The following is a 25,192-nucleotide window of genomic DNA, read 5'->3' as shown; positions in this document are numbered from 1 at the left end:
GGTGGGTTTTGCGTATTACCGAACCAGTGTACCTACAGTATTTAATCATTGCGGCCAGTCTCTATAGTAAATAAATCCTATTGAGCCAAAGCCTACTCCACGCTCGCTGCTATCTTTAAAAGGGCGCCAGTGATCCTCATAATAGCTTCATATGAATATCGTGGGATCAGCTATGGAAGAGCTGTGAAGTGATCGGAGAACTGCAGTCGATTCAGGAATGCCGCACAGCGACTTGGATTTCTTTCCGTGGATGAATACTGCGGGTTTTTAAATTAGCACCTGGTCGTGAGTATGTGCTTCTGGGCCTCTGTTTATATGACTTAGTATACCAACTTTTGCTATCGAGGTGGTCCAACTCGGTGGTGAGTTTGGGGAAAGTCAGCAGATATCAGCCGGGCTTTCGGATGAAATTTATATTGTAGACATACCTGTACGGTAGGCAACCATACAGAGCCATGGATTGAAGTCCAAAACTCCGAGATATCATTTCAAGGCCCATGATTTCCGTGTAATCGAAGGATTATCACATCTTGTCTAAGGATACGTTCGAATAACATTGGAACCCTCGCGGGATAGCCATGAGAACGAGTACGGAGTTGTACACGATGAATAATATTTATTCTGAAATATGAAGTCCAACTCTGCTTAGTAATTTCTATCGATTGGCAGTTTGGCCGAGTGGTCTAAGGCGATTGACTAGAAATCAATTCTCTTCGGAGGCGGCGGTTCGAATCCGCCAGCTGTCGATTTTTTGCTAGAATATTTAGATTTCCAATCTAAATACTGCTTGCAATATTTCCATGGCCTGTACCTATCTTTTTGGGCATTGACAATCGTGTACGGAGTAGTACCATGTATGTGATCAGTCATGCAAACTTTATATGTAAAAACTCAATCTTGTCCTCTGCCTATATAGTGACCTTCATTTCTGTGATGTGCTCCAGGTACTTACTTCCTTGTCTTTTGTATCTCGATCTCTAGACATATTCGACATAGTACAACATTTCTAAGAGATTGTCGTCGGCCAGAGCTTAATTCTACAAGTTGGATGCAGAGATGGAATAGAAGCAACCATTTTCGGACTGTACCACCACACCTGTGTCTCCAGACCAAAAAAAAATTCAATGGCAAGCGATGATATTCCAGTACATATGATCTGTCAAGAGCAAAAAATCGACAGCTGGCGGATTCGAACCGCCGCCTCCGAAGAGAATTGATTTCTAGTCAATCGCCTTAGACCACTCGGCCAAACTGCCTTTTGTATGAAAATTGGCAGAAAACTAAGCAATATGAAAGTAAATTGCTATATGCTGTGAAAAGCATTCTCACCGCTTTCCCAACTCTGCATGTTTACGGACGCATCATCATGTAAGACTACGATGTTCTGGCACATTCCGAGGGTATTTGAAGATATACTACGATATTGACTCCGATTTCCAGTCTTCGGGCATGTAGGAAGAATCCACGGTGTGCCATATGGGTTGATGGTTGAAGATATGGGTGGCATATGGGTGGCCACGCTTTAGGCTACCATTTCATCTCACCGACCATGCTCAGAATCGTGCTGCAGTATAACACTAATTTAAATTGAATAGTAATAGCTACTAGTGCTTACAGACTCATCCCACTAACATTGAAAATATTTTGCTATTGCATATTTCTGTTGATGGATGATCAGCTCACGCAGACAAGAGATCGCTCTTGGCTTTAATTCCGCGGCTCCGCGGTTCCATCAATAGCTCAATCATTTCATTTGATCCAATCGCATCAACAGACAGATTAGCACGACCATGTGAAAATCATTCATCAAACTTTGAGTGTCCTCAAAAATTGAAATTGTGTTGAGGCCGAGCCGAACTTCCCCGCATTTCGGGAGGCCTAGGAGAGCGGGGAAACTGTAAGATTCATATAAATTCGAGTCAGACCATGCACTTCACTTTGATTTGCCCCCTTCTCCGAATTCAATTTTTGCGATTTTCCCTTCTACATCTATATTCGTGTATATAGTACTCGGTACAACATTATACCATGGGCCGCAACCCCCCTCACGAATCCGCTGCGGTATGCAACGCCACAACTGCGGACAGGTCCTCCTGTAACCTATGCAGCAGCTGAACGGACCCTGGTAAGCTATGACTATGGTATGGATAAAAATTCGCGGCATCTTTGCTTTTTCTCGGTTTTCTTAGCTAACGGCATATAGTCATCATTGGTGCCGGTGCTGCAGGTTGTGTCTTGGCCAGCAAACTCTCCGAAGACAAGAATGTTTCAGTTTTGGTCCTTGAAGCTGGTGGTGACAATACCAAAGTTTTCGAATCAAAAGTCCCGATTCTATTCTCAAAATTGTTTCACTCACCTCATGACTGGGATTACTACACAGTCGAGCAACCGGAGCTCGCCAACAGACAGCTCTATTGGCCCCGTGGAAAGATCCTCGGAGGCTCGACTTCAATGAATGCAATGATGTATCACCACTGCGCGAAATCAGATTTCGACGAATGGGCCTCGGCTCATGGCTGCTCAGGATGGAGCTATAGCGACTTGGCTCCCTATTTCCGTGACATGGAGCGGTTCACCGTGAATCCTGGACGCCCAGCCATCGACCCTCAACATCGCGGTGTCTCTGGGCAATGGCAGACAGGCTACTCATGGCTTTCTGAAATCGTTGAACATGGTTTTTTGCCAGCCTGTGAAGACGCCAATATACCAGCTACTCCGGATATAAATACCCACCAAGGTACTATGGGTGTGACCCGATTCCAGACTTTTATCGACCAGAAGGGCCAGCGTTCATCAATGGCCACTGCCTTCCTAACACCGCAAGTTCTGTCTCGACCAAATCTTCATGTCGCATGCCATGCTCGTGCCACTCGCATTTTATTCGATCAGATCACAGACAAAATCCCAAGAGCGATCGGTGTGGAGTTTCAAACTTCCCAGGGTGGTGAGCGCTTTCAGGTTCACGCTCGGCAGGAAGTTATCCTCTCTGGAGGAGCGGTCAACACTCCACAAACTTTGTTACTTAGTGGAATCGGACCAGCCGACGAACTGAAATCTCATGGAATCCCTGTCATTAAGGAAAATAATGCAGTCGGTCGGAACATGAAGGACCATCTCTGTACGACCCCCATAATAGCCAAAGTTAAGAAGGGGTACACCCTTGATTATCTAGACAACGATCTCAAGGCTCTACCCGCACTGGCACGTTGGCTTCTCACGGGTGGTGGTCCATTGACCAGCAATGTTGGTGAAGCGGCAGCATTTATCCGAACTACCGACTACAACTTTTCTGAGACTGTCAATAAACCCATCTCCAACACATCCGGCGATAACGCACCGGATCTTGAAATCATCGGTGCTCCAATTTCATTTATTCACCATGGCGAGGAGAAACCACTCGAAGGAAACAATCTTTTCAGTATTGTTCCTATTGGTCTTCGCCCACAAAGTCACGGCACAGTTACCTTGAAGAGTAGAGATGCGTTCGATCCACGTAAGCCAATCCCCCAAATTTGCCTTTTTTGATCCCAGACCCACGAGTGAAAAGAGCTAACCTTGTTTTGATTATTTCTAGCAATCATTGACCCGAAATATCTGAGTGATCAAACCAGCAACGACCGAAATGTTCTCCTCGTAGGCATTCGCGTATGCCTTCAAATTCTGAACAGCCCGGCATTCAAACGGTTCTTCGAGAAAGTCCCTGTTAACGATGATCCGAGCTCATACTGGTGGCCCTACTCGAGTAGCAACTATGACAAAATCACCGACGAACAACTTCTACGATTCATGGATGAAAAAGCCTTCACATTGTACCACCCCGTCGGCTCGGCTCGTATGGGCTCTTCTCCCGACTCGAGCGTTGTAGACGTCGAATGCAAGGTCCATGGTGTCAATGGTCTCCGAGTTATGGATGCAAGTGTGTTCCCAGAACAGATCAGTGGACACCCTACTGCTCCGATTGCAGCTATGGCCTCGAAGCTTAGTGCAATGATCAAGGCAGGTAATCTAGGACCAAAGGTTTTCAGTGCAAACCTGTGATGGAGGGCAATCAAGTAAATCAAGAAGTATTTTTGGAAGTTTGAATCGCGTGTCACCAACCTGAAACATTTCTAGGAAAGATATCCCCGAATACGTTGTTATTGTTTGTATCAAATCAGTATATTCTTGCCAAAAAATATCAAGTGATAACTCCCAAATACTTCTCCCCAATCTACATAATGGTACGTAGCTTCTGTATCGATAAACATACTAATTAAAAGAAAATGGCAGTCGAAAATAAACAGATCAGGTCAAATTGATTGATTTACAACGGAGTGGACTGAAAGATAGTAATTCCGCTTGAAGAAGGCTCCGAATGTATGATCTATTTGCACTTTCCAGTGGCAGCGTTGGCTTGTTGCTAGAGTCAAGTATCAGTTCCTGATAGCGAAGATTATGGATGCCGGGGTTATTCTCAACATACCACGCAAAGTCCAGATTGACAGTTACCCATGCTACCATCCTTCTTGCAGGTTCCACCGGCAGGGATCTGAGTTTTGTTAGAAGCCATCTTGATGAAATTTTGCATTTCGAGTTCAAACCGGCGAGGCAGCCATGCCCAGACCAGCAATGGCAAGGATGACGAATGTGAAACGCATAGTGTCGGCTTGGGAGACTCGATTGAGTGATTGGAAGTTGAGGGATTGAGAAGATGGTTTTCAAAATCAAGCTGAAAAGATCAGGGAGAATTTATATTGTTCGGGCCCTGGTATGATCTCTAAGGTGTTTCAGAGAATGTACTATGTGACGTTCCTGATCGACAGATCAACCACCCCATGGAGTAGGTCAGAACTTGAAGTCTACCACTCCGAACAAAAATAGTCGCAAGCTTGCCAATAATTCGCTTAATAACGAAAATTGGCTACCGAGAACGCAATGATATGCTTAATTTCAGATCTGGAAATTATTAAGCCAAGGGGATGAAAGACTGACCAAGAAGTCCAACTGATCATTGGGAAGTCAAGAAAACCCGGTGGTTTTCAAAAGTAACGAAGTCAATTAGGTTAATTCATTCCATTCTGAGAGGACTCTCAGTAGCAAAGGAGATATTTTAATGATAGAAGGTAGCTCTTTATACATTGGACGGGTCATTACTATCCTTGGGAGCCAGAAACAGGGCATCAGACAGGACCAGCTTCAGTTCATTTTGAGTTGATATATTGAACAAGATTGCTAATGTCGGTATTCAGATACCAAAGACTCTTTATTTAATTGAGGCTAGTACTGGTAGAACTAAGAAAGTGTGAAAATGATAGAGTATAGATTGTTATCTGACCAACAGCTGTAGGCATGTAATCTCTAAGATGTATGGAGCGTAGTCCGCCAGGACGACCCGCAGAAATTCTACCACCCAGGCTGGATATAGCTTAACTAGAACCCAGGTTACTCCATGATTGAAAAAGAAATCAAACTGCTGTTGGTAGTGCTTCCAATGTTATCAAGATCTCTTCCACACAAGCCCTCCAAGAACCAGTAACGTTTATTAAAAGAAGATAGAGAATACCAGACCCAGAATTGTAAGATATATTGTGGAAGAAGTCCTCCGGGAAGCGCCATTCTTCTCATCCTGAACAAACTCATCGCTTTGCGATGTCGCCGTCGCCGATGAAGCTTCACTCGTCGAGCTCGCACTCTTCGAATGGCTTGCAGATGCCATGTTCAAACCAGTATGGCCCATGTCTGGAAGAACGGTGTCGTTGTTTGTAATGCGCACCGAGCTTTCTAGTCCATCTTTATTGACATAAACATAAGACCGATGTCCATCTCCCGACCCCGAGGGAGGATCATAAGAATGCATTGTGATGTTAGCAAAAGATGCCGAGTAATAGCCATGATCTTTAATATTCTCAGAATCCCAATTGATCTCGCCTCCAGCCCAATCGATGGTACCCTTGGCGTTACTCGCTCGACCTGCTGGCCAGAGTGATAGCTGCATGCGAGATGGAGTCTGGGGGTACTCGTATCGTTTACAGGTGGCATTCCAAGTGGACTTCTTGGTGAGTGACCGTACAACATTCCCATCCACTGACCATCGAATAGCTTCAGGTGTCCAGTCAATTTCGTAATGATGCCAGCCGGTATAAGTATCAGGGCCTTTGATCGCATGCTTAACTCCGTTGGTATCTATGGATCGTGTAATATCAGCATTATTTATTGATACAATCGATCAAAGTATTCCAGCATCAAAGGGCATCGTCTCACAGTTCGTAATTCCTTGGAAATAAAAGTTCGACTGCACCTTCTCCAGATCCGAGCCAACCCATTCGAAGTCGATCTCATCCTTGACATCTGACATCAAAATAAACCCCGTGACAACACCCTTACCACGACTACTTTTCACATCCGCCGCGATCTTGCCGTACCAGATATAATGAGTGCTAGAGAGTAGGGTACCAACACTGTTCTTCGGCATGGTCAAGACGATATTGCCATCCTCCAACTTAGGTTTTCCGGAGTATTCCCAGTCCGAGGCAGATGCATTTCCCAGATATTTGGTATTCGAAGCTGCCTTGTCGAGATTTGGCCAGGCAAAGGTTCGGTTTTGACCAATCGCTTTAGGCGTACAAGCTTCCAGGGAGTAGGATTCAAGCGGATCACACCCGCCTAAACAATAGGTTCCAGTGCCGCATGTTCCTTGAGAGCAGCAAGGATATTCTATGGGGCAGAGCTTAGTGCCACTGCAAGAGGGTGCTTTGAACTCAGAGGCTCCCCAGGTAAACTGGACCAGAAGGCCCGTAAGAAAAACAAGAGCCCAATGCATCATAGCATATGGGTAAACGAACGAATGATTGTTGGTTGTGAAGCGATTGCTAGGTTCACAAAAGTCGGGAAAAACAAGAACGAAGGAATGATGATGAGATTGAATGAAAGACTGAGAAGTGGATGCAGATGCAAGTTCTTCAAACTAAAACAAAGGAAATCTTTTAATCGACTTGGTGGAATACCGATACCGATATTATCTCTCGCGAGCATATAACAGGACCTCATTTTGGCTAAGACTATTAGGCACGATGATTCTACACTCACATTTGGAGTCCGCGGAGCCCTAAATTCTCGTTGCTGCCGGCTAAAAATAGGCGGCTAAACATTTTCAAGATTTTACGGCGTATACGTCCCCATTAGCAGACGCTATGTCTATAGACCTTGTAATTTGCATATAGTCTCATTCATAGCCCACAATAACTTAGGCTTCGGCATTATATAGCACCAGGACTACTTGTTGGCCATATTTCATGTTTCAAGGACAGCTTCTTGGCACTCGGATAGATCTTGGATCCGACAACCCAGGGCTTTTAGTACAACCCTATACTGGAGAATGTGGAGCAGACAATGACAAACTATTTACTTGAGAGGGCCTTGTAGTACTTGGGATACAAACTAAATACTGATAAAGTTCAAGCATGTAGGTACACGATTTACATTGGTATTGATATCAACCGGTGGGTGGTGGCTCGGGCAAAAGGACTTTGTCGATGAACTAAAAAGCTTCATTCCTGTACATCAAATGATATAATGTATGGAGTTACTGGAATCTAGGTCTCTGAGAATACGAAGTATACACCAGCTAGATTATATTGATTGTGGACTGACCAGTAGTTATCTCTTTGGGCTATTCAGATGACGCTGATGCTAAATAAAACAGGACGTATACCAATCAAACACCATTTGTACAACAAAATAAAGGGTTCCTTGCATGCTATAAATCACAAATTTGCCATCAGACGACTGAGCTCCTTTATGATACCGTTCAGAATATAGTTCACACCGGTGATGAATTTGCAGTCAAGAATCAGAAGATGCTGAGGCCACAACTTTAACCGGAAACTGGACTTCGACTATGCGAGTCTGTGCCTAGTAAAAGTCATGTAAATTAGAGGAGTGCTCTGGAGTCACAGGACAGGGAGTCGATGTTCAGGTCTTACCTTCTTCGATCCCCCCTTGAATCCTAATCGTACTTCGAGCCTATGGCTGTGGGCTATATTGCGCATCTCAAATGTCGGAGTAATGGTTCCTGGTAAAGCGTGTTCTCCCCATGAATTGCTCGACAGGTTTATTGTCGTCCCAAGCGGTTTATCAGCTAGTCCTGTTGCTGTATTCAGATTGCTCACCGTCCGCAGAATGCGGAACACACGCTGTGCTTGAGGCTTAACGCCCACTCGGCTGACGGTCTCTTCAATAAGCATTGCCTGATAGTCGTTCAGGACAATATCCTCGCTCGTAGGGTCGACTTTCGTAATGTCCACGGTGACTGGCAAGGACCGGCCCAATACGATTTCTTCACCGCGACTAAGCTCGACAGAGACCTGATAGGCCGCTGTTGTAGATACCGAACCCATCCCTTCATCTTTGCAACGACTTGGAAAAGTCACCTCTTGCCGGCGCATAAGGGGTTGTAAATGTGGTTGCAAGTTCACGACGGGACAGAATTTGATTTGTTGCGATTTCCTAATGACATGTTTGAAGATGCCGTCGACTGTCACGCTCGCCTCGATCGAGTAGGTTATTTCGACATTGCTGGCGTAATTACCCATAGACGGTGGAAGTTGATTGAGAAATAATATGTTCTCTTGCGAGTGTTTCGAGTCCAAACTTTTATGGCTTCTTCTCTGTAGGGCTTCTTCTTGATATGGCTGGCAATCTTTGGAACCATCGGGAAACTAAGAGAGATCATTAACTTGCGATTATTTCTAATGAACGAGGTGCTATATCTCACCGCTATGGAGAAAGGAAAGATGTACGTCTTCGCTCCCATGGTCAGTGGCTTGGAGTCGGAACTAAATTTGCTGAAGTCGAACTGCCTGTACTGGGGAAGTAATTGTTGCTGTTTTCGAAGAAACTGAGAGAGACTTAGTATTAGTATAACTTCCCCATGGAAATGGGTAGTTTAAATGCTTGCCTGGTGACATTGACTTTGTTTTGAGCCAGATTTTCTGGAAATAGACATTCCTGATAATGTGATCTTGATCTGCGAGATGTGTAAAGGAGCACTAGGTTCAAGAATGACTTGGCCTAGAATGGGGCTATCGGTCGTATATGTTGTGTTGATCACATCCCTTTTCAGACGAAGTGCCATGACAGGTGTAGGAAACAAAGTGTTAATAATACAGGACATTGAGAAAAGTATCTGGTTGTGATGCGCGCCAGAATAATCACTTGAAGTTAAAAATTTTATCCTGGTCAGAGCCTTGGGGTTCAAGTTGATCTTCTCCGATAAATAGTGTTGGCAAATCCGAAGAAAAAAAAATTTCATTCAGAACGAATGAATAGGCATTTATTGACCCTAGGAACTATTACTAGACCCATTACTGGATTCTAGAAGACCGACGTCTAAAAGTGACTGGGTGTATATCCTCTTGGCATTTCCTACACTTGTGCATTCAGCATCGAAACGACTATTTTTAACCGGTTGTTGAATGGACATGAAACTTTTTTTTCCCTAACAGACTAGCATAAAGTGTGGTTAGGATTGGAACAAATATTGATTTTAATTATTACTATTGAATCTTTCTATGGATATCTTGCCAGTCTGCAAAGATCCACTGTACCATGATTGCGCGGATTAAGTGGGCGCTTTTACCGAAGAGACCAACTGAACCTCAACAATGGATAACAGCATCAGCTATTGAAACTTTCCAGCAGGTGCGGGAAATTGCCGATCCTCGTTCAGTAGTTGCTAGAAAAAAACCCACGGCAGATGAAGCTGAACGGACCGCGGCCGATTGGCTCGGTATAAGAGCGGGCCCTTTACTGGCGAGTGAAGTGTCTCAGTTTATTTGCGCTCATGAATGACCATTGAGTAACTAGATCAGAATACGGACTGGAAGCCTACACGATACTCCGGTAAAGAAGACTATGCTCTGAGAATATGATTAAGCTGACCATTCAAAGGCACCGTGCTACGCGGTGTTTCAGACTGATGGCATCGTTCAAGCCTCCAACCTAACACTTGTGAATCACAGCCCATTCTCCCTCTCATCTCACTCAACCTCTATAGTATTTTGCTATTTTCCATCTGGGTATTCATTTGATGACTTTATCCTTCGAAGCCTGTTTCTAGGTGGAGTTTTTTTTTTCTGGTTGAGCATTACGTCCAGGGAAAAGCAATGGATCAAGGCACAAACCCCAGCTACCCTCTCTCCCTGTACCCCGGTACAAGGGAGACGAATCAAAATACTACACCCCCGCAAATGAGGACGATCGTTTTTTGGTGAGTGGATTACCATGTTTGAAGGAAAGAAGGAAGCCAGAATGAATAGCAATAATTAACATGCAAGCTCGCAGCGAGTACATGAGCCGAACGGATCTTCAGATTTTCACGAGCCCTCATATTACAGCTCAGCAGCGAATAATCCGCTGACGGGGCCTCCACGAGGCTATAGTCTTGTCGAACAATATGCAGAGGACTGCCAGCCAAATCCGTTCGTCGACGGTTCGCAGAAAACTTATCAAGAGCAGGCCAGAAGACCAATTTCGATTTCAGGCGAAATACAAGAAACTACATCAGTAGTAGGATGGCAACAGAGACAAGAGAGGGGAGCAAGTCGGCTTCGACGGTATCCAACCCGTAGAATCAATTTGATTCAGGGTACAGTTCTTAGTGTGGATTATCCAGTCCCCAGCCCGATACGAAACGCAGTGGAGCCACGATACTTGAACGATTCTGGTAGTTCGCCGGAAGAATTCACCCATTTGCGCTGTTAGTCTTATAGTTGATAACGAATTTTACATAGACTGACACATTTCAGATACGGCTGCGACCTGCGACCCTGATGAATTTACTCTCAGTAATGGCTATAACCTCCGCGCCGCCATGTACAATCGTTATACGGAGATGTTGATAGCGATCACCTACTACAATGAAGATAAAGTACTTACAGCGCGAACACTACACGGGGTCATGCAGAACATTCGCGATATCGTGAATTTGAAAAAGACAGAATTCTGGAATAAAGGGGGGGCCTGCTTGGCAAAAGATAGTTGTCTGCCTTGTATTCGATGGAATTGGCCCGTGTGACAAAGAGACACTAGATGTGTTGGCTACTGTGGGCATTTATCAGGATGGAATCATGAAGCGAGATGTTGATGGTAGAGAGACGGTGGCTCATATCGTTCGTTCTACCAATTCTCCTATTCTGACAGTGTGAGAATCCGGTAGGATATCTGAATTGCTAACACTATAATAGTTTGAATACACAACACAGCTGTCTGTTACGCCATCACAGGAGCTTGTCCGACCCGTTATGAACGACCAGCCTGCTCGGAATTTACCACCAGTCCAAATGATATTCTGCTTGAAACAACAAAACAGCAAAAAAATCAATTCCCATCGCTGGCTTTTCAATGCATTTGGCCGAATTCTGAATCCAGAAGTCTGTATCCTCATTGATGCAGGAACCAAACCTGGCCCTAAGTCTTTACTTGCTCTATGGGAAGCTTTTTACAACGACAAAAATCTCGGAGGTGCTTGCGGAGAAATCCATGCACTTCTCGGTAAACGCTGGGAAAAGGTCCTCAATCCCATCGTGGCAGCGCAAAACTTCGAATACAAGATTTCGAATATTCTCGATAAGCCATTGGAGAGTGTTTTCGGCTATGTTAGCGTTCTTCCAGGAGCTTTTTCAGCTTACCGTTACAGGGCTATTATGGGCCGTCCCTTGGAGCAATATTTTCATGGCGATCATACGCTATCAGCAAGGCTGGGTCGCAAGGGTATTGAGGGCATGAATATCTTCAAAAAGAATATGTTTCTTGCTGAAGACCGGATTCTTTGCTTTGAGCTTGTAGCAAAGGCGGGATACAGCTGGCATTTGACCTATGTGAAGGCTTCGAAAGGCGAGACTGATGTTCCTGAAGGTATACTACTATTCTTCCTTCCCTGGTGCATAATACTGATCAAAGGAATTAGCACCCCCTGAATTCTCTGCCAAAGACGAAGATGGTTGAATGGGTCATTTGCAGCTGGTCTGTACTCTATAGTGCATTTTACTCGAATTTACAAAAGTGGTCACAACCTTTTGAGACTAGCTTGGCTACATGTTCAGCTTATCTACAATCTCATCCAGTTGGCCATGACTTGGTTTTCTCTCGGTATGGTATTTAGTATCCAATGGACTCGAGAAGAGGATATGACTGACATTTTAAAGCATCTTACTGGTTAACAACTGCAGTTATCATGGACATTGTTGGCGTTCCAAGTACGACAAACAAAAACCGCGGCTGGCCTTTCGGAAACGACATGACTCCAGTCTTCAACAATGTTATCAAGGCTCTATATATAACATTCTTGATTCAGCAATACGTGCTCGCTCTAGGAAATCGACCAAAAGGGTAATGGATACATTAACCTGAAGTTTATGGCCATACAGACGTGGGCTAATCTTGGCCAACAGATCGAAATTCGCTTATTTGCTAGCACTTGTATTTTTTGCAATCGTACAGTTGTACATTCTGGTTCTCTCGTTCTACCTGGTCGCACAGGCCTTCTCGGGTGGAAGTTTGGGCCTCGAGACTGGGAATGGGTTTGGTGGATTCATGTCTTCCCTCTTCACCTCAACCAGTGGCCTAGTTCTCATTGCCTTGGTCTCGACATATGGCATCTATGTCATTGCTAGTATTCTCTACGCCGATCCGTGGCACATGATAACATCTTCTTGGGCCTATTTCCTCGGCATGCCTTCCTCGATCAATGTGTTGATGGTTTATGCATTCTGCAACTGGCACGATGTATCCTGGGGTACAAAAGGATCCGACCAAGTGTCTGCACTCCCTTCAGCACAGACGCATTCGGCTCCCGGTTCTTCGACGAACAATTTTGTCGAAGAGGCCGATCAACCACAGGTGGATATAGACAGCGAATTCGAGAAAACTGTCAGGCGTGCATTGAAACCGTTCCAGGCGCCGGTCGAGGAAGAAAAAATGGACTTGAGTGACTCTTACAAGACATTCCGCACAAATCTGGTGCTTTTATGGAGTCTGTCGAACGCCTTATTGGTGCTCTTGATCAATAATGCCTCTGTCAGAAATCTCTGTTTGACGGTAAGTCAGCTCTTGCATTTCTTCCTTGTCTTTTCACCATCACTTGGATATCGATATCCGATAAAGTTCATGCTGACTATGTTATCAGAGTACTTCTACCACCCGAACGGCATGGTATTTCAAAGTTATCCTCCTTGTGACATCGGGCTTATCAATCTTCCGCTTCCTGGGAGCAATGTGGTTTCTTGGTAAAACCGGGGTTTCTTGTTGTTTTGCCCGTAAGTGATTCAAACGGCCGAATCTTCAAAAGGGAAGAGGTGGATTGCAGTTTCATACAATTTGGTCTTTGTTTCAAGTTTCAAGGAGTTTATATGTTCCCTTTTTGTGTTCTTGTCGAGGACACCAAGAACCCCTTTTTGAAGCATCTCATAGTTTTGTACTGTCACACATAATCATCGTCATTCCCTTGTCTAATTCAAATGATTCAAATTCATCTCATCATTAATTAAATCAAATCCCACTCGATCATGGACATAGTACGTATTATGTACTCTGATCATGTCTCCACAACTCTGATTCAGGCTAGGTTCCATGCTTTGAATCGTTCTTTGGTTCTTTTAGGGCTCCACCTACGGCCAGGGTCCCCCCCCACGCCGGGCACACCGAACCAATCCCAATATCAAAACAAGCCATCGCCTCGGGGGGGAGGAAAAATTTGGGCCTCGTAAATTCTTGGCGATTAAGTGATTCATTAGTTAACTAGTGAACTTTCGCCTGTTCATTTCTGAAGCTTTTAACCTGTCAAGTTCTAATTGAAATTTTAGTCTGATACTGAGATTGCTTTTTTTTTTTTTGATTTCAAGACTCAACGACGCAGTTCAACCAACATAAGAATCTTTTCTTTTAGCACCGAGTGCAATGAATAAGGCCCTCGGAAGTCTGTAAATCATGCAGCCCGCGGACCCCGAGCATCATTCACCCTATCCTGTTCCCCCTGTATGATTGATATTCCCAAGCAGAACTTCCATTTTCGAGATGTAAAGGTACTGACTATTTCGGTTTTGCGGATGACAGTGCGATGTTTGCCATAAGCGCAAGGTATCGTGAATCTCCAGCGTGGATATACTCTATATAAACCACTTCAAAGTACTGATACTGACCATGCAATAAAGGTCCGTTGCGATCGGGGAATACCATGCGGAAATTGCATCGATCAAAATCTTCCCTGTCTAAGACAGCGAAATAGACGACGGCTACCAAAAAGACTTCGGAGTGGTCGGGATAAAGCAGTGACTACTAATAGCTCTCAGCATGCAACTCCTGCGAGTAGTGCTGTATCACAAGTGGCAAATCATGAGGGGACTTCTCCCGCTCTGCCATCATCTGACGGACAGTCAATTGAGAGTCACCAGATATACGATGTTTCCTCGGAGGAAATACCCACAGGAAGGTTGGAAGTTTCTCTTAGCCGTTCTCAACCCCAAAGAACAATGGAAAATGAGATGACCATCTGGGATCCGCCCTTGAGGCCGATCATAACTGGGTTCAACATGCCTGCTTTTCAAGACAGTTTAAAGCAACAAATGATCCGCGAAGCACAGCAGACATTGCAGACAGCTTTGGCTAATGCGGCGCAAGCTGTTCCTATGTCTAATCCAAATTCATCTTCTAATGGCGATATGACCGAACGTTTGGAGCCACCATCACCGGAGTTCTTAGCGTGGATGTTGCAAGGTAAGGCCTCGCTTCTAGTACATGAGGAGATAAAAAGTCAATCGCAAGCTCACATTCTATGGTATGAATACAGATATTGGAGGTCCCAAAGGGGGGAAATTCGTCTGGGACTACTTCAAACATGTATCAAAGTCGACCTTGAAGCGCATGGGTATAAGCCTTCTATCGAATAAAGCATCCGCCGATGAAAAGCACATATTCACCGTTTGTCTGAGTGGCGCTGCCCACAAGTTTCTTAAAACCATCCTCGCTAGTGGCGAGCATGATGAGGAACTCACCGAGCATCTTTACCAAAGGCTGCTCATGTATAAACAGACTGTCCTGGTGGCACTCGATCGAATTTCTCTAATGACTACACCTTCCCTTGCGCTGCTTCAGGCTCTGCTATGCGGTGTAAGTGACCTCCTCTCAGGCTGTTTACCCATCCCGACTAGTACACTTGATGTCAGATCTAACATGTAAATAGATATTCATACATCAAGGATCTGGTAACGCCCGGACTGCCTATAACTTGACTCGTACTGCGTGTCGTGTTGCCACCGATCTGGGATATCATCAAAACCGCACTGAAGGAATCAATTCACCAACTGAAGAAGAATCATTCTGTGTGCTATGGTGTTATATGTTGGATCAAAATTATGCATGGAAATTTGAATCCTCACATCGTTTCTTTGATCCCGAGCCGGGCATTATCGACCACCATTTCAGAGGTACTACATCGGGGCTACTCGCAATCTACATAATGATGTCTCAAGTCCAAGATACAACGATCTCTTTGTTGAAATCGCCGAGATCCCGACCAGGCCACCGGGACTTGCATCAATCAACTGAGCAGCTGCTGGCGAAGATGGAAGACGTACGGCAGCAAATTCAACAGGTTCGTCATCCAAAAGTCTTTCGATGAATTTGCCCCTTTCATTAACCCCTATCCTTCAAAGGTCTTTTGGAGCTAACTTAATTTATCCAGATAGCATCTGCGTCACCTGAGGTCTGGAAAGGACTCGACCATACTAATGAAATTGCTGCGCTCCAATTTGCCCATAATTCAATCCGGACTACGGTTCTTTATCTGTCTGAGCATTCACCGGAGAAGGAATCTGACTTTGGAGAGTCACTTCTTTTGTCTGCTCGACAAGAATTGTCTTCCTTAGTTGGCATTTGTCTTATCAGTGAAAAGAATAACGCCGTGGCCTTTCTACACTGGTAAGTTCTCGCCAAGTTTACATTTTACCTGTTCTTTCCCCCCGATTCTTCGGCCTTGGCTGATCAATTACTTACCTTGTTCTTCTTAATTAGGACTCTGATGTATTACCCCTTGACTTCCTGGTTTGTGCTTTTTTGCAATTCTATCACAAGTTCACACTATGGAGACTTGAATCTACTGAAAACTTTGGCAACTGTCCTGATGCCGAATATATCATTCAGTCATCCAATCACAGTCCTACAACGACTCTGCAGGGATTTCATAGCCCTTTCACAATCCCACTTTGCCAATGTGGGCAGTGGCACGGCTCTTGCAGTGGATAATTACCCTTGTCCTCCAAGGGAGTCCACGAGAAATCGTGCTAGTTTCAGCTCACTCGTTGCGTCCAGCTCTGGTAACACATCTGGACAATTCACATCAGATATCTACCAGATGTATCAAACTAGCGAGAACGATGTCTTCCCTATGTTTGGTCTGCCCCTAGCCAACACATTTTCTCTCGATCTGTCAGATGAGACCTTTCTTTACGGTGACTCTTGATACGCCCGAGACTTTTCTTCACAGACAAGGACGAATTATAATTTCTAAAAAGTCTACACCAGCTGATCTGGCCACCTTGCCAAGATAATAACAAAAATAATCTTCTTAAACTTGGCTTGCTCGGGTCCAAAATGAAAACATGGAATGGCTCGAATTTTGGCTATTGCACCTGACCAAATAAATTCATATTGCAGAATTGCCATTACTTTCTATACAGAACATATTGAGATAATTATCAATTTTGAACCACTGGCTTTATCAGTATGATGATCATTCCGAAATAAACAACAGAAACAACAGGAACTATTAAAATCTTCTAGAGATGGCTTTCTATAAACAGGTGTCGTCCTCAAAAAAAGGAAAATTATCAAAAATAGGCAGATTTATGGCCTCTAAAGATAGCATAGAAGCCTCGGGAAAAGTAGGAACCCCATTTGAAGAAGATGACATGACTTCCCCATTGCCTCTCCAGTCTGACAAGGGTGGATTTATAGTCGGGCCAAATTCCCCTGATTGTGAATTTTGCGTCTGATGCCGTGTCTCGAGCTCGTCAAGCCTCATCTGCCCGCTGTTTTCGTTACCAAATACCTCTTGAGAGAGCTTGACGAAGCGTTGAAGCACTAATCGAATCTGTGCGATAGGGTGACTTCTTGCTTCACCCCAAGCCAGGCAATCAGCCGTAGCCTTTAGCAGATTGAAGTCTCCATGATCTGAAGTTGCAACAACATTGCAAAAAAGGACAAAGTAGGCAGAAATAGGGTAGAATAGCAAAGTCCTAGAAATATAGTGAGTTTTATGGATCGTCAATTCTACTGGAGATACTAACCAATGGAAAAAGGCTACAGCACTTTTTCTTTCGGCGGCGAGACTCATTGACATCAGAGACGACAGTCCTTGTCGGGCTGAGTGAAGATATGAATCATGTACTCCAAGAGGTCGAGCTTGAGACCTCTGGAGAAGATGGAAAATGGTCGTTGAGATGGAATGGTAGCCAAATTGGAGAGCCGAGACTTCAGACTGGGCATCAAGACCCTTCCAAAATGACGAAGAGTTCGTTATCTGCCGCACTGGTTAGAAAACTGAGATACATCCGTGGAAATTTTATTTCTGGGTAGAATCTTTACCAACTCGAGTCTCTTTTGTATTTGGTCCATCTTTATTAAAAGCTGTTCTCCAGTTCCAGTGAAATCAAGTCCGCCTGCACCAGTTACCAACCAGCGATTGTCCAAATAAGGCAACATTACAGCTTGTACTTTGGCGAGTTCGAGATTCACAAGAAGGTTCTCCGACATTGGATGGTTATTTGATACCTCAAAGCAACCCGAGCCAAAATCAAAGTCAAATGGAGATTTACGGTTTCCCAAATTGAATGCATAGCTCTTGTTTAGCATGAAACACCAAGCAAAACAGTAGTACTCTTCTTCGGTAAGATAACCACCTGACCTGAGGGTTGAATGAAGACCAAGATCAACGCAAACCCGGCAGGCAGCCTTGGTAAGATCGCAGCAAATATTGATATCGCCAATTCCCTGGTGGAGAAAGATCTTCCTGCTAGTTAGTACCAGTAATACTCGATAGCATTTTTATGGGACTCACCCCTGAGAGAATTGCCTGTAAGAGCCTAAGTGATGGTGTTGTGACAAGAGGGATCTTTTGAAGTGCCGATTTGGCCGTTGTTCGATATTGCAATACATTGCGCTGAAGCTCATGGCCAATCTCATGGCCAATATCAGTACTGACGTCCATATTTATCACGCAGGTTAGGAACTTGCAAGCCATGGCATTCACGCAGACCGTGTAAATTGTGGACTCGGATTCGGGGAGATCCTTTGTGTAAAGTAGTGAAAGACCCATTTCCCTGACCGATGAATCCGATATATGACGAAAATAGTCTCTCACAAATAGCCCGAATCTGTCCCCTTTGATGTCTATAAAAAGCCAGTTTAGTCCGTTAAGCGTTGCATTTTCAAGGTTTTCAACATGGCATTGGATGGAATTTTCATGGTTCACCTTGTAGCATCCAAGTCAAAAGCTCGACGGAGGGGATCTCAAAATGTCCCTCGCTCAGAGTATCATCAAACGAATACTGCGGCGAGCTTCCATGCGTGCTAGTACCTGACATATGAGAGGTAGCCTGTAGCGCAGACTCTAGTATTTGACGCCTACGCCCTTGAAGTTCATTGAAATTCTTAAGCTCGAGCGAGATGACCGCCTGCGCATCACGCAGTACAATGTTCGAAGAAATTCGCAAGGGCTCTTCAGAAGTGCCAGTGTGCTCCTTGGGTATGCGAAGGTGAGTCTTGTCCGAATGACTTGCACGTTCTTGTTTGTCTTGCAAAAAGCTACCGGTACTAGCGTCGGCTGAAGCCTCGTCATGACTCGATTCCTGTGAATGCCGTGTCCGAGTCTCTCGCGAATTTGAGCGATACATGTTCTTCTTAGCATGCCTTTTGCCTCTCGATCGAGTGCATGGTGCATTTGCATCTTGACAATTTCCGCATGGGCTCTTTCTATCGCATCGTACCTAAATAATTCAGCCATGCTCTCAAATTGGAACAGCCAGGGTTTGATGATACCTTTCGGGCATGACACAAATCACACTGCGAGAAAGATTGTGTTAGTAAGGTTCGCATGGAAGCGGAATGGGTCCCATACCACCCCAAGAGTAGAATCGGTGGCTTTTGTTGGTCTGTTCATATCAAAAAATATAGATTAAGAGATCGATTCATGACTTTTACCGATGAAAGGGCAGGAATCGACGGATATCTAAGTATCTGCATGGTTCCGGCAAGTATACAAGTGCAATTGCGCTGTAGGCACAGCCACCGTCAAAGATCTATAAAGAGATGAACAAGAGAAGCATTAAAAGCTGGAACTAGCGGTGGCTCAGTCAGTAATAATAGCTACCATGTGGTCCTTCTAAGCTCAGCCCTACTACAAATTGGTATTCGTCATCTATAATATTTGTCTCGGGTTGCCGGGTATGAGTGTGTAATTTGTAAGGCTTTTTCTATTGGCCTCCGGCAGTGGGTTATAATTTCTTGGCGAGCCTACACAGAGAATCTCATGTAACCTTTCGGCTTATCGTCGCTACAACTTTAAGAAAGGTAAAGATTGACCAAAGAACGCTTGTTGACCATTTCTTTCGCAGAGTTGCCGAGATTCAAGTTTGTTGCCGGCTATTTTTAATCGGCGGACCCACATTATCCCCTTGAAGTCTCGCTACAGATGGACGGCTTCATTGGAAGGGGAAAAAGTAATTCCGGAAATTTCTACATGATGTGGACAGATATTTCTTTGTGAACGAGAAGTATCATATTCTTTTCTTTGGTCTTTACATAGACTGCTGCGACGCCGAAGACGCGACTGGTCTCGGCATACCGTATCCGATGCTAGCTTCAGGTTCAGAGCTCTATAGCACATGAATGGAGAAATAACCATCTATTGGCAGTTTGGCCGAGTGGTCTAAGGCGATTGACTAGAAATCAATTCTCTTCGGAGGCGGCGGTTCGAATCCGCCAGCTGTCGGTTTTTTGCTCTTCTCTTTTTCTTTTCTGTTAAACTGCGTCAGATCAATGGAGGATATTCTTTAAGACGATGAAGGTGAGGTCAGTGCTGCGAGGAATAAAGAGATCACCGCTATCATGTGATTCTTGGGTCAAAAGGTATACATCTAGTATATAACGTGATAGGAGTAGTTACTCTCTCTCTATGTTTTTATTGATACACAATTGATTCTACCAGGTCTGATGCTACTAGATCTCGTACTGGCTCTCTTGGTATATTGGCTATTGACCTGTCACAGATCATCAACCAAAAAGGAAGAAAAAGTTGTGGAGGGGAACAATGACTCAAAGCGCTGAGTAGAGCAAAAAACGACAGCTGGCGGATTCGAACCGCCGCCTCCGAAGAGAATTGATTTCTAGTCAATCGCCTTAGACCACTCGGCCAAACTGCCAATAGATAAAGAATTATTGAAAAATTTGACATTATATTTCTAAAAGCTTTTCGGCTTACTTTTTTGAAGTAAATTGCGATTCATATTTCCCAATTTGTCGAGTTCTGTCCAATCTACTATTTGTAACTTCTATCTTATACCTGTACCTGTCACGAAATGACACCCATATCTTGAATGGTGTAAATGCATACTGATACTAGTAGTACCACTGTACCCATCCATGGGTACAGGGAGGTCTCGTACTTAATAAGGTAACTAATATATATTTCTCCAGGTGCGTGGCTTTGCAATTGAAATTGCATAGGTATGCAAGCTTGCATAATCTTACTAGTAAGAAATAAGGCCTACCATCGAATTCCCATTGCCATACTATGTACTAGATTGAGGAAATCCCAGAGCCTACGACATCTGTACCCGTCGAATCGCCTGATCCCCCGGCGAAGGGCTGCATTCTGTTCCGCTGGTGGTGTGCCGTTCAACTTGAGGTTCCAACTTTACTTTCTGCTACTTTCAAGTTGACACCATACCATGTCGTCTCTAAGGGGCCACATGCATGAGGATCACTACATTCAGAGCCTTCCAGGTATTCCAGCTCCTCTGCTGGCATGTAATACTTGCCATCGGTATCTAACGGGTGCTGTGCAGTAGTTCACACCTAAACAACCTGCGGCAAAGGACCCAAGGATCTGTTTCTATAATACAGCTGTACCCGGCGGGAATTCTCACGAAAAGAGGGCATGAGATTATCACACAATCATAACTGATCTTCTATCAAATATGGGAGTCTATATTTCATACAATAGTATAGAGAACCTATCTCATAGACATAGGTAGACCATGGATATACCGGATGATGCTTCTTTCTTTCGAAAGGCTAAATACTACTACAGATATTTAGTTCTGATCCATGAGGGTAGTATAAAGATGAGTATTAGCCACGGGAAATGTAAATATAACTATCCGCACATTAGAGGTTAAGCTGTAGCATCTACTTACCTACTGAGGTGGCCAATTTGTCACCCATGGATAGGTAGCAATGAGTTGCAAATAGTACCAATGTCACGGTCAGCGAAGCGGGAGGCCAGAGGAGTAAGCTATTGAGCGATATGCGCCGTTAAACATCCACAGAAGATACATTAGCCCACCAGAGGGACAGGTTCGAATCCCTTCTTTTCTGGAAAGTTTCCATCGGGAGAGCGTGGTGGAATGGCATACGATGGGACGCCTTGGTCTCATTCCCCAGATTCTAGTCGTAATGGACGAACAAGCTCTGAGGACTCGAGAGGAGAATTGTTGGAGTCAAGTCCCTGAAACCGAGGGCAATAATGATAGATTTACCTCCAATTGCGCCTTGCCGGTGATTTACTTCTAATAATCATACCATTACATCAATGCCTAGATACTAGCCCAGCATAAGTATGATGGGCTAGTGCCACAAGGGGTCCTGGCATACTACTGGCCAATAACATATTGGCTAGGTAGCTAATATATTTTTCTTCCACCAAGCCAATGTTCTTCAGTAGAACCAACACCTCGGCAGCCGACTGAGGCGTGTCAGATTTTAGGCACTTGGCTAAGCTTCTTCGTATTACAAATTGAAGTTTCCCCCTCCCCCCCACCACAATCTCTCGTCGAACAGAAATAGGTCGACTTCCATACCAATACTAGTACCTAGATGGTACTTTGATGAAGGGTTGGAATTCCAAGTTCCCACAATATCTTATTCCCGCGACATACCCGAATAGAATACGCGGTTATTAACCCAGGGAAGTTTGCCAACCCATTCAGAACTTGTTCAGTGTGGCAGGTGGATCAAAAAAAGGGAAAAATCAGATACATTCCGATGTCATATTGGACACTATATTATCCCAATATCAAGGATGAGAAAACGAGCACATTATGGTACCCAAGATAATCTAGGCTAATATTGCATCGACATATTCTTTGGTATTCAGGATGTTTCACTCAAAAAAAAAGCCTTGTCCCAGAATATGGAGGGCGTATGTATATATGATAACAATATCTGGGACGGGATTGGAGTTAACCGATGAGCAAAAATCGACAGCTGGCGGATTCGAACCGCCGCCTCCGAAGAGAATTGATTTCTAGTCAATCGCCTTAGACCACTCGGCCAAACTGCCTGTAGATAAAATGTTGCGAGATTTTTGCGAATATAAACCAGAATGATACAAAGTAGCTCACGTGGTGAAGCGGGCTGTGCTCTCGTGTGTCGTCATCCCTTCAACCCAATGGAAACTCTCCCCTGAGGAAAGAGAACTTCCCCTCATCATCCATCATGAGTGGTTTCAGCAAGGTTATGAAAGATGGCTGGCACCCTGAAGGTAAAGGGGGCCGGAAAGAAAGCTGGCGCAATGACTTCAAAGGCATTAATCAAGTGGTGGGCTCCTCTTGTCCCAAGAAATTAGGCTCGGCCGCTAACCCTGCAATGACATCTGACAGGCTGGTTGGATGGGGAAAGGCAAAGACCCTGAATCCGAAAAGTCCGAACATGTTTCCCGGCCTTTAGCGTCTCTGAAAGACCCATCCTCTTTTGCTCCTCCTCCCAAACATATCAATTATCATGGAGCAGCCGCTGTACCGAACCAGACCACCCCGGATCGAAGTGGTTTAGGGGCCCCGCTCTCGCAGAATCAGGTAGAATACCAGAACACACAGCAGCAGCAAGCCATTGAAGAGGAAACAGAAGCAGAACAGAAGCCTAAACCTCCTCCGGTCCCATATAGGGTCAATACCACTGGTCTGTCTACAGAGAATCTCCCCCCGCCACCGCGACGTCTGGACTCGCCAAGTTCTGGCTCGTCAAACAACACAGTCGCAGCTCAGAAGCCAAAGCCTAAGCCTTCTCTACCTCCTCGAGTCCCACCCAGAAATTCTCCTCAAGTGTCGCAGGACGATGCTCCTCCGCCCGCCTATACTCCCGTGGCACCTTCATCCTCCGATGGATATATCAATCAGCAAGCCACATCGCGCCTTGCTAACGCTGGTATCTCAGTACCGGCTCTAGGAATTGGAGAGTCCAACAATGGACAGCAAGCAGAGACTACCAACTCGAATTCGCCTGTGAATGAATTGAATTCACGTTTCTCGAATATGCAAACAAATTCGGGGACTCGATCTGCGCCGCCTCCTCCACCACCAGCACGGACGTCAACTCTTCAATCTGCCCAGGCATTCCGGGAGCGCCATGCTGATAAAATTGATGCGGGCAAACAAAAGCTTGGTGGGATGGCCTCCCGTGTCAATACTTATGTCGACGAGCGCAGATCTTCATCGGCCACGCCGAATGCTCCCAGTTCAGCATCGACACTCCCCCCTCGCGATGCAGAGGAGGCATTGCCACCAGCTCAGGGATTCCGAGAGCGTCATGCTGATAAGATTGACCTGGGCAAGCAGAAATGGGGAGGAGTAACTTCTCGTATCAACACACTTGTTGAGGATCGCAAGTTCTCGGCAGAAGCGAACAAGCGGATACCTCGACCTCCTGGCCCCCAATCCCCCGCGACGAGCTCGTCCCCTGCTAGTTCCACAGCAGGAGTTGGCGCTACTCCAATTGAGGCCCAGGCCCGTAAGAAGGCACCCCCACCCCCACCACCAAAGAGAGCAGAGATACGCGCGGCGCCGGCTAGCGAGTCGCCAGTCTCATCTGCATCAACACCACCGCCTGTACCACTCAACACGAAACCCCGCTGAGCGGGAGAACGGATGAGCGGAGGGGCGGATCAGCGGGGCTGGCGGGACTGTATAGTATCCACCTATTCATCAGTGATGACATACATGGAGTTGGTACAATTAGTGTTTAGGGTTCCTGGGGAAAGGAGCTCGATGGAACGGAGTTTGATAGTGGAGAGTGTGCAATATGCAGTATGTACAGTACATACATGATACCACGGATGGGAAGATATTATAAAGCCTTTCTAGTTCCGAAAACACCCCCCCCCCTACTGGGGTTTTGCTCTCTACATAGTATATTCTTTACCCTGTAGCTCAACTTCTTTCTTTGCCTCTATACTTGATATCCTTCAGCTAGCCTCGGCCGCATGTGAGAAGCATAGTTGACCGACGATGACGATCTAAGATGTTGGGACGAAGTGATTGCGGGAGATCAGCCATGATTGGTCCCAACAAGAGTCGATCGCCATGAATTTGAGGGTTCACGCGCAGTTCGCATGAAATTGTATGCATGATGGGTAGTACATGATGTCGTTGATAAGGGCAGTGTATAAACACACACACATATAGCACTAACTATACTTCGAAGTACGTCTTGTAACTATAGGGGTTGAGTATTACTAATGTTGTATACTAGTAATCATTAATATGAAAATAATATTGTGGAAAAGAATATTGAAGCTATTCCCCATATATGTACTTAAACTCATACTCATACTGTAGTATATCCTTGTATAGAAAGGTAGAAGGTGGCTCTAAGGTGGCTCTGTACTTTGGAAGTACCCGTCCATCATTCCCCCATACTAAATTGTATTGTTCCGCAATGCAGAAATACCTCGGCCCAGCAAATCCCAACAAACGCAGGCTCCACTTTTGATAACCTCACAACCTTTTTATCGCAAGTGGAACCCAACCCCAGCGTCTTTTTTTTTTCTTTTGTATTCCTTATTTTACTTTTCTTTTTTTTCTATCAAAGGTTTCCTCGATTTTTTTCGTGTCTTTTTGTCCCCTTTTCGAGCTATTTATTAACTGTTTTATAAGTTGGGTTCTGC

The 25,192-nt window shown here is 44.9% G+C and overlaps 8 protein-coding genes across 8 annotated transcripts; 4 read left to right on the top strand and 4 right to left on the bottom strand.

Annotated features, from left to right (window-relative positions):
- Positions 1 to 2,008: 2,008 nt before the first annotated feature.
- Positions 2,009 to 4,038, top strand: N7469_003166 (GMC family oxidoreductase; the record flags this gene model as incomplete). Its single annotated transcript, XM_056642086.1, has 3 exons — positions 2,009 to 2,141; positions 2,204 to 3,493; positions 3,575 to 4,038. Coding segments are annotated over 3 exons (1,887 nt in total), but the record flags the coding sequence as incomplete, so codon positions are not given.
- Positions 4,039 to 5,521: 1,483 nt separating this feature from the next.
- N7469_003165 (uncharacterized protein) lies at positions 5,522 to 6,799 on the bottom strand (the record flags this gene model as incomplete). Its single annotated transcript, XM_056642085.1, has 2 exons — positions 5,522 to 6,162; positions 6,241 to 6,799. 2 exons carry the CDS (start codon positions 6,797 to 6,799, stop codon positions 5,522 to 5,524), a joined length of 1,200 nt encoding a protein of 399 aa, XP_056504579.1.
- A 1,022-nt stretch (positions 6,800 to 7,821) lies between these two features.
- On the bottom strand, positions 7,822 to 8,570 carry N7469_003164 (uncharacterized protein; the record flags this gene model as incomplete). The annotated part of the gene is made up of 2 exons (XM_056642084.1): positions 7,822 to 7,890; positions 7,962 to 8,570. The coding sequence occupies 2 exons, from the start codon at positions 8,568 to 8,570 to the stop codon at positions 7,822 to 7,824; spliced, it is 678 nt and encodes a 225-aa protein (XP_056504578.1).
- Positions 8,571 to 10,135: 1,565 nt separating this feature from the next.
- Positions 10,136 to 13,300, top strand: N7469_003163 (chitin synthase; the record flags this gene model as incomplete). The annotated part of the gene is given in 9 exon segments (XM_056642083.1): positions 10,136 to 10,246; positions 10,321 to 10,735; positions 10,785 to 10,957; positions 10,977 to 11,147; positions 11,223 to 11,892; positions 12,016 to 12,126; positions 12,183 to 12,366; positions 12,429 to 13,074; positions 13,163 to 13,300. Coding segments are annotated over 9 exon segments (2,619 nt in total), but the record flags the coding sequence as incomplete, so codon positions are not given.
- Positions 13,301 to 14,564: 1,264 nt separating this feature from the next.
- N7469_003162 (fungal specific transcription factor domain-containing protein) lies at positions 14,565 to 16,492 on the top strand (the record flags this gene model as incomplete). The annotated part of the gene is made up of 5 exons (XM_056642082.1): positions 14,565 to 14,748; positions 14,822 to 15,141; positions 15,215 to 15,625; positions 15,716 to 15,951; positions 16,045 to 16,492. 5 exons carry the CDS (start codon positions 14,565 to 14,567, stop codon positions 16,490 to 16,492), a joined length of 1,599 nt encoding a protein of 532 aa, XP_056504576.1.
- A 330-nt stretch (positions 16,493 to 16,822) lies between these two features.
- Positions 16,823 to 18,923, bottom strand: N7469_003161 (fungal specific transcription factor domain-containing protein; the record flags this gene model as incomplete). The annotated part of the gene is made up of 5 exons (XM_056642081.1): positions 16,823 to 17,267; positions 17,319 to 17,551; positions 17,617 to 18,036; positions 18,089 to 18,420; positions 18,503 to 18,923. 5 exons carry the CDS (start codon positions 18,921 to 18,923, stop codon positions 16,823 to 16,825), a joined length of 1,851 nt encoding a protein of 616 aa, XP_056504575.1.
- Positions 18,924 to 20,925: 2,002 nt separating this feature from the next.
- N7469_003160 (uncharacterized protein) lies at positions 20,926 to 21,474 on the bottom strand (the record flags this gene model as incomplete). Its single annotated transcript, XM_056642080.1, has 2 exons — positions 20,926 to 21,077; positions 21,447 to 21,474. 2 exons carry the CDS (start codon positions 21,472 to 21,474, stop codon positions 20,926 to 20,928), a joined length of 180 nt encoding a protein of 59 aa, XP_056504574.1.
- A 1,272-nt stretch (positions 21,475 to 22,746) lies between these two features.
- Positions 22,747 to 24,161, top strand: N7469_003159 (uncharacterized protein; the record flags this gene model as incomplete). The annotated part of the gene is made up of 2 exons (XM_056642079.1): positions 22,747 to 22,848; positions 22,911 to 24,161. The coding sequence occupies 2 exons, from the start codon at positions 22,747 to 22,749 to the stop codon at positions 24,159 to 24,161; spliced, it is 1,353 nt and encodes a 450-aa protein (XP_056504573.1).
- Between the last annotated feature and the right edge of the window lie 1,031 nt (positions 24,162 to 25,192).

Source organism: Penicillium citrinum (genome assembly GCF_028827155.1).
Source record: "Penicillium citrinum strain IBT 23319 chromosome Unknown utg000002l:1.0-3833315.0:1.0-3834789.0, whole genome shotgun sequence".
NCBI lineage: Eukaryota > Fungi > Ascomycota > Eurotiomycetes > Eurotiales > Aspergillaceae > Penicillium > Penicillium citrinum.
This window is presented reverse-complemented; position numbering and strand designations above follow the sequence as displayed.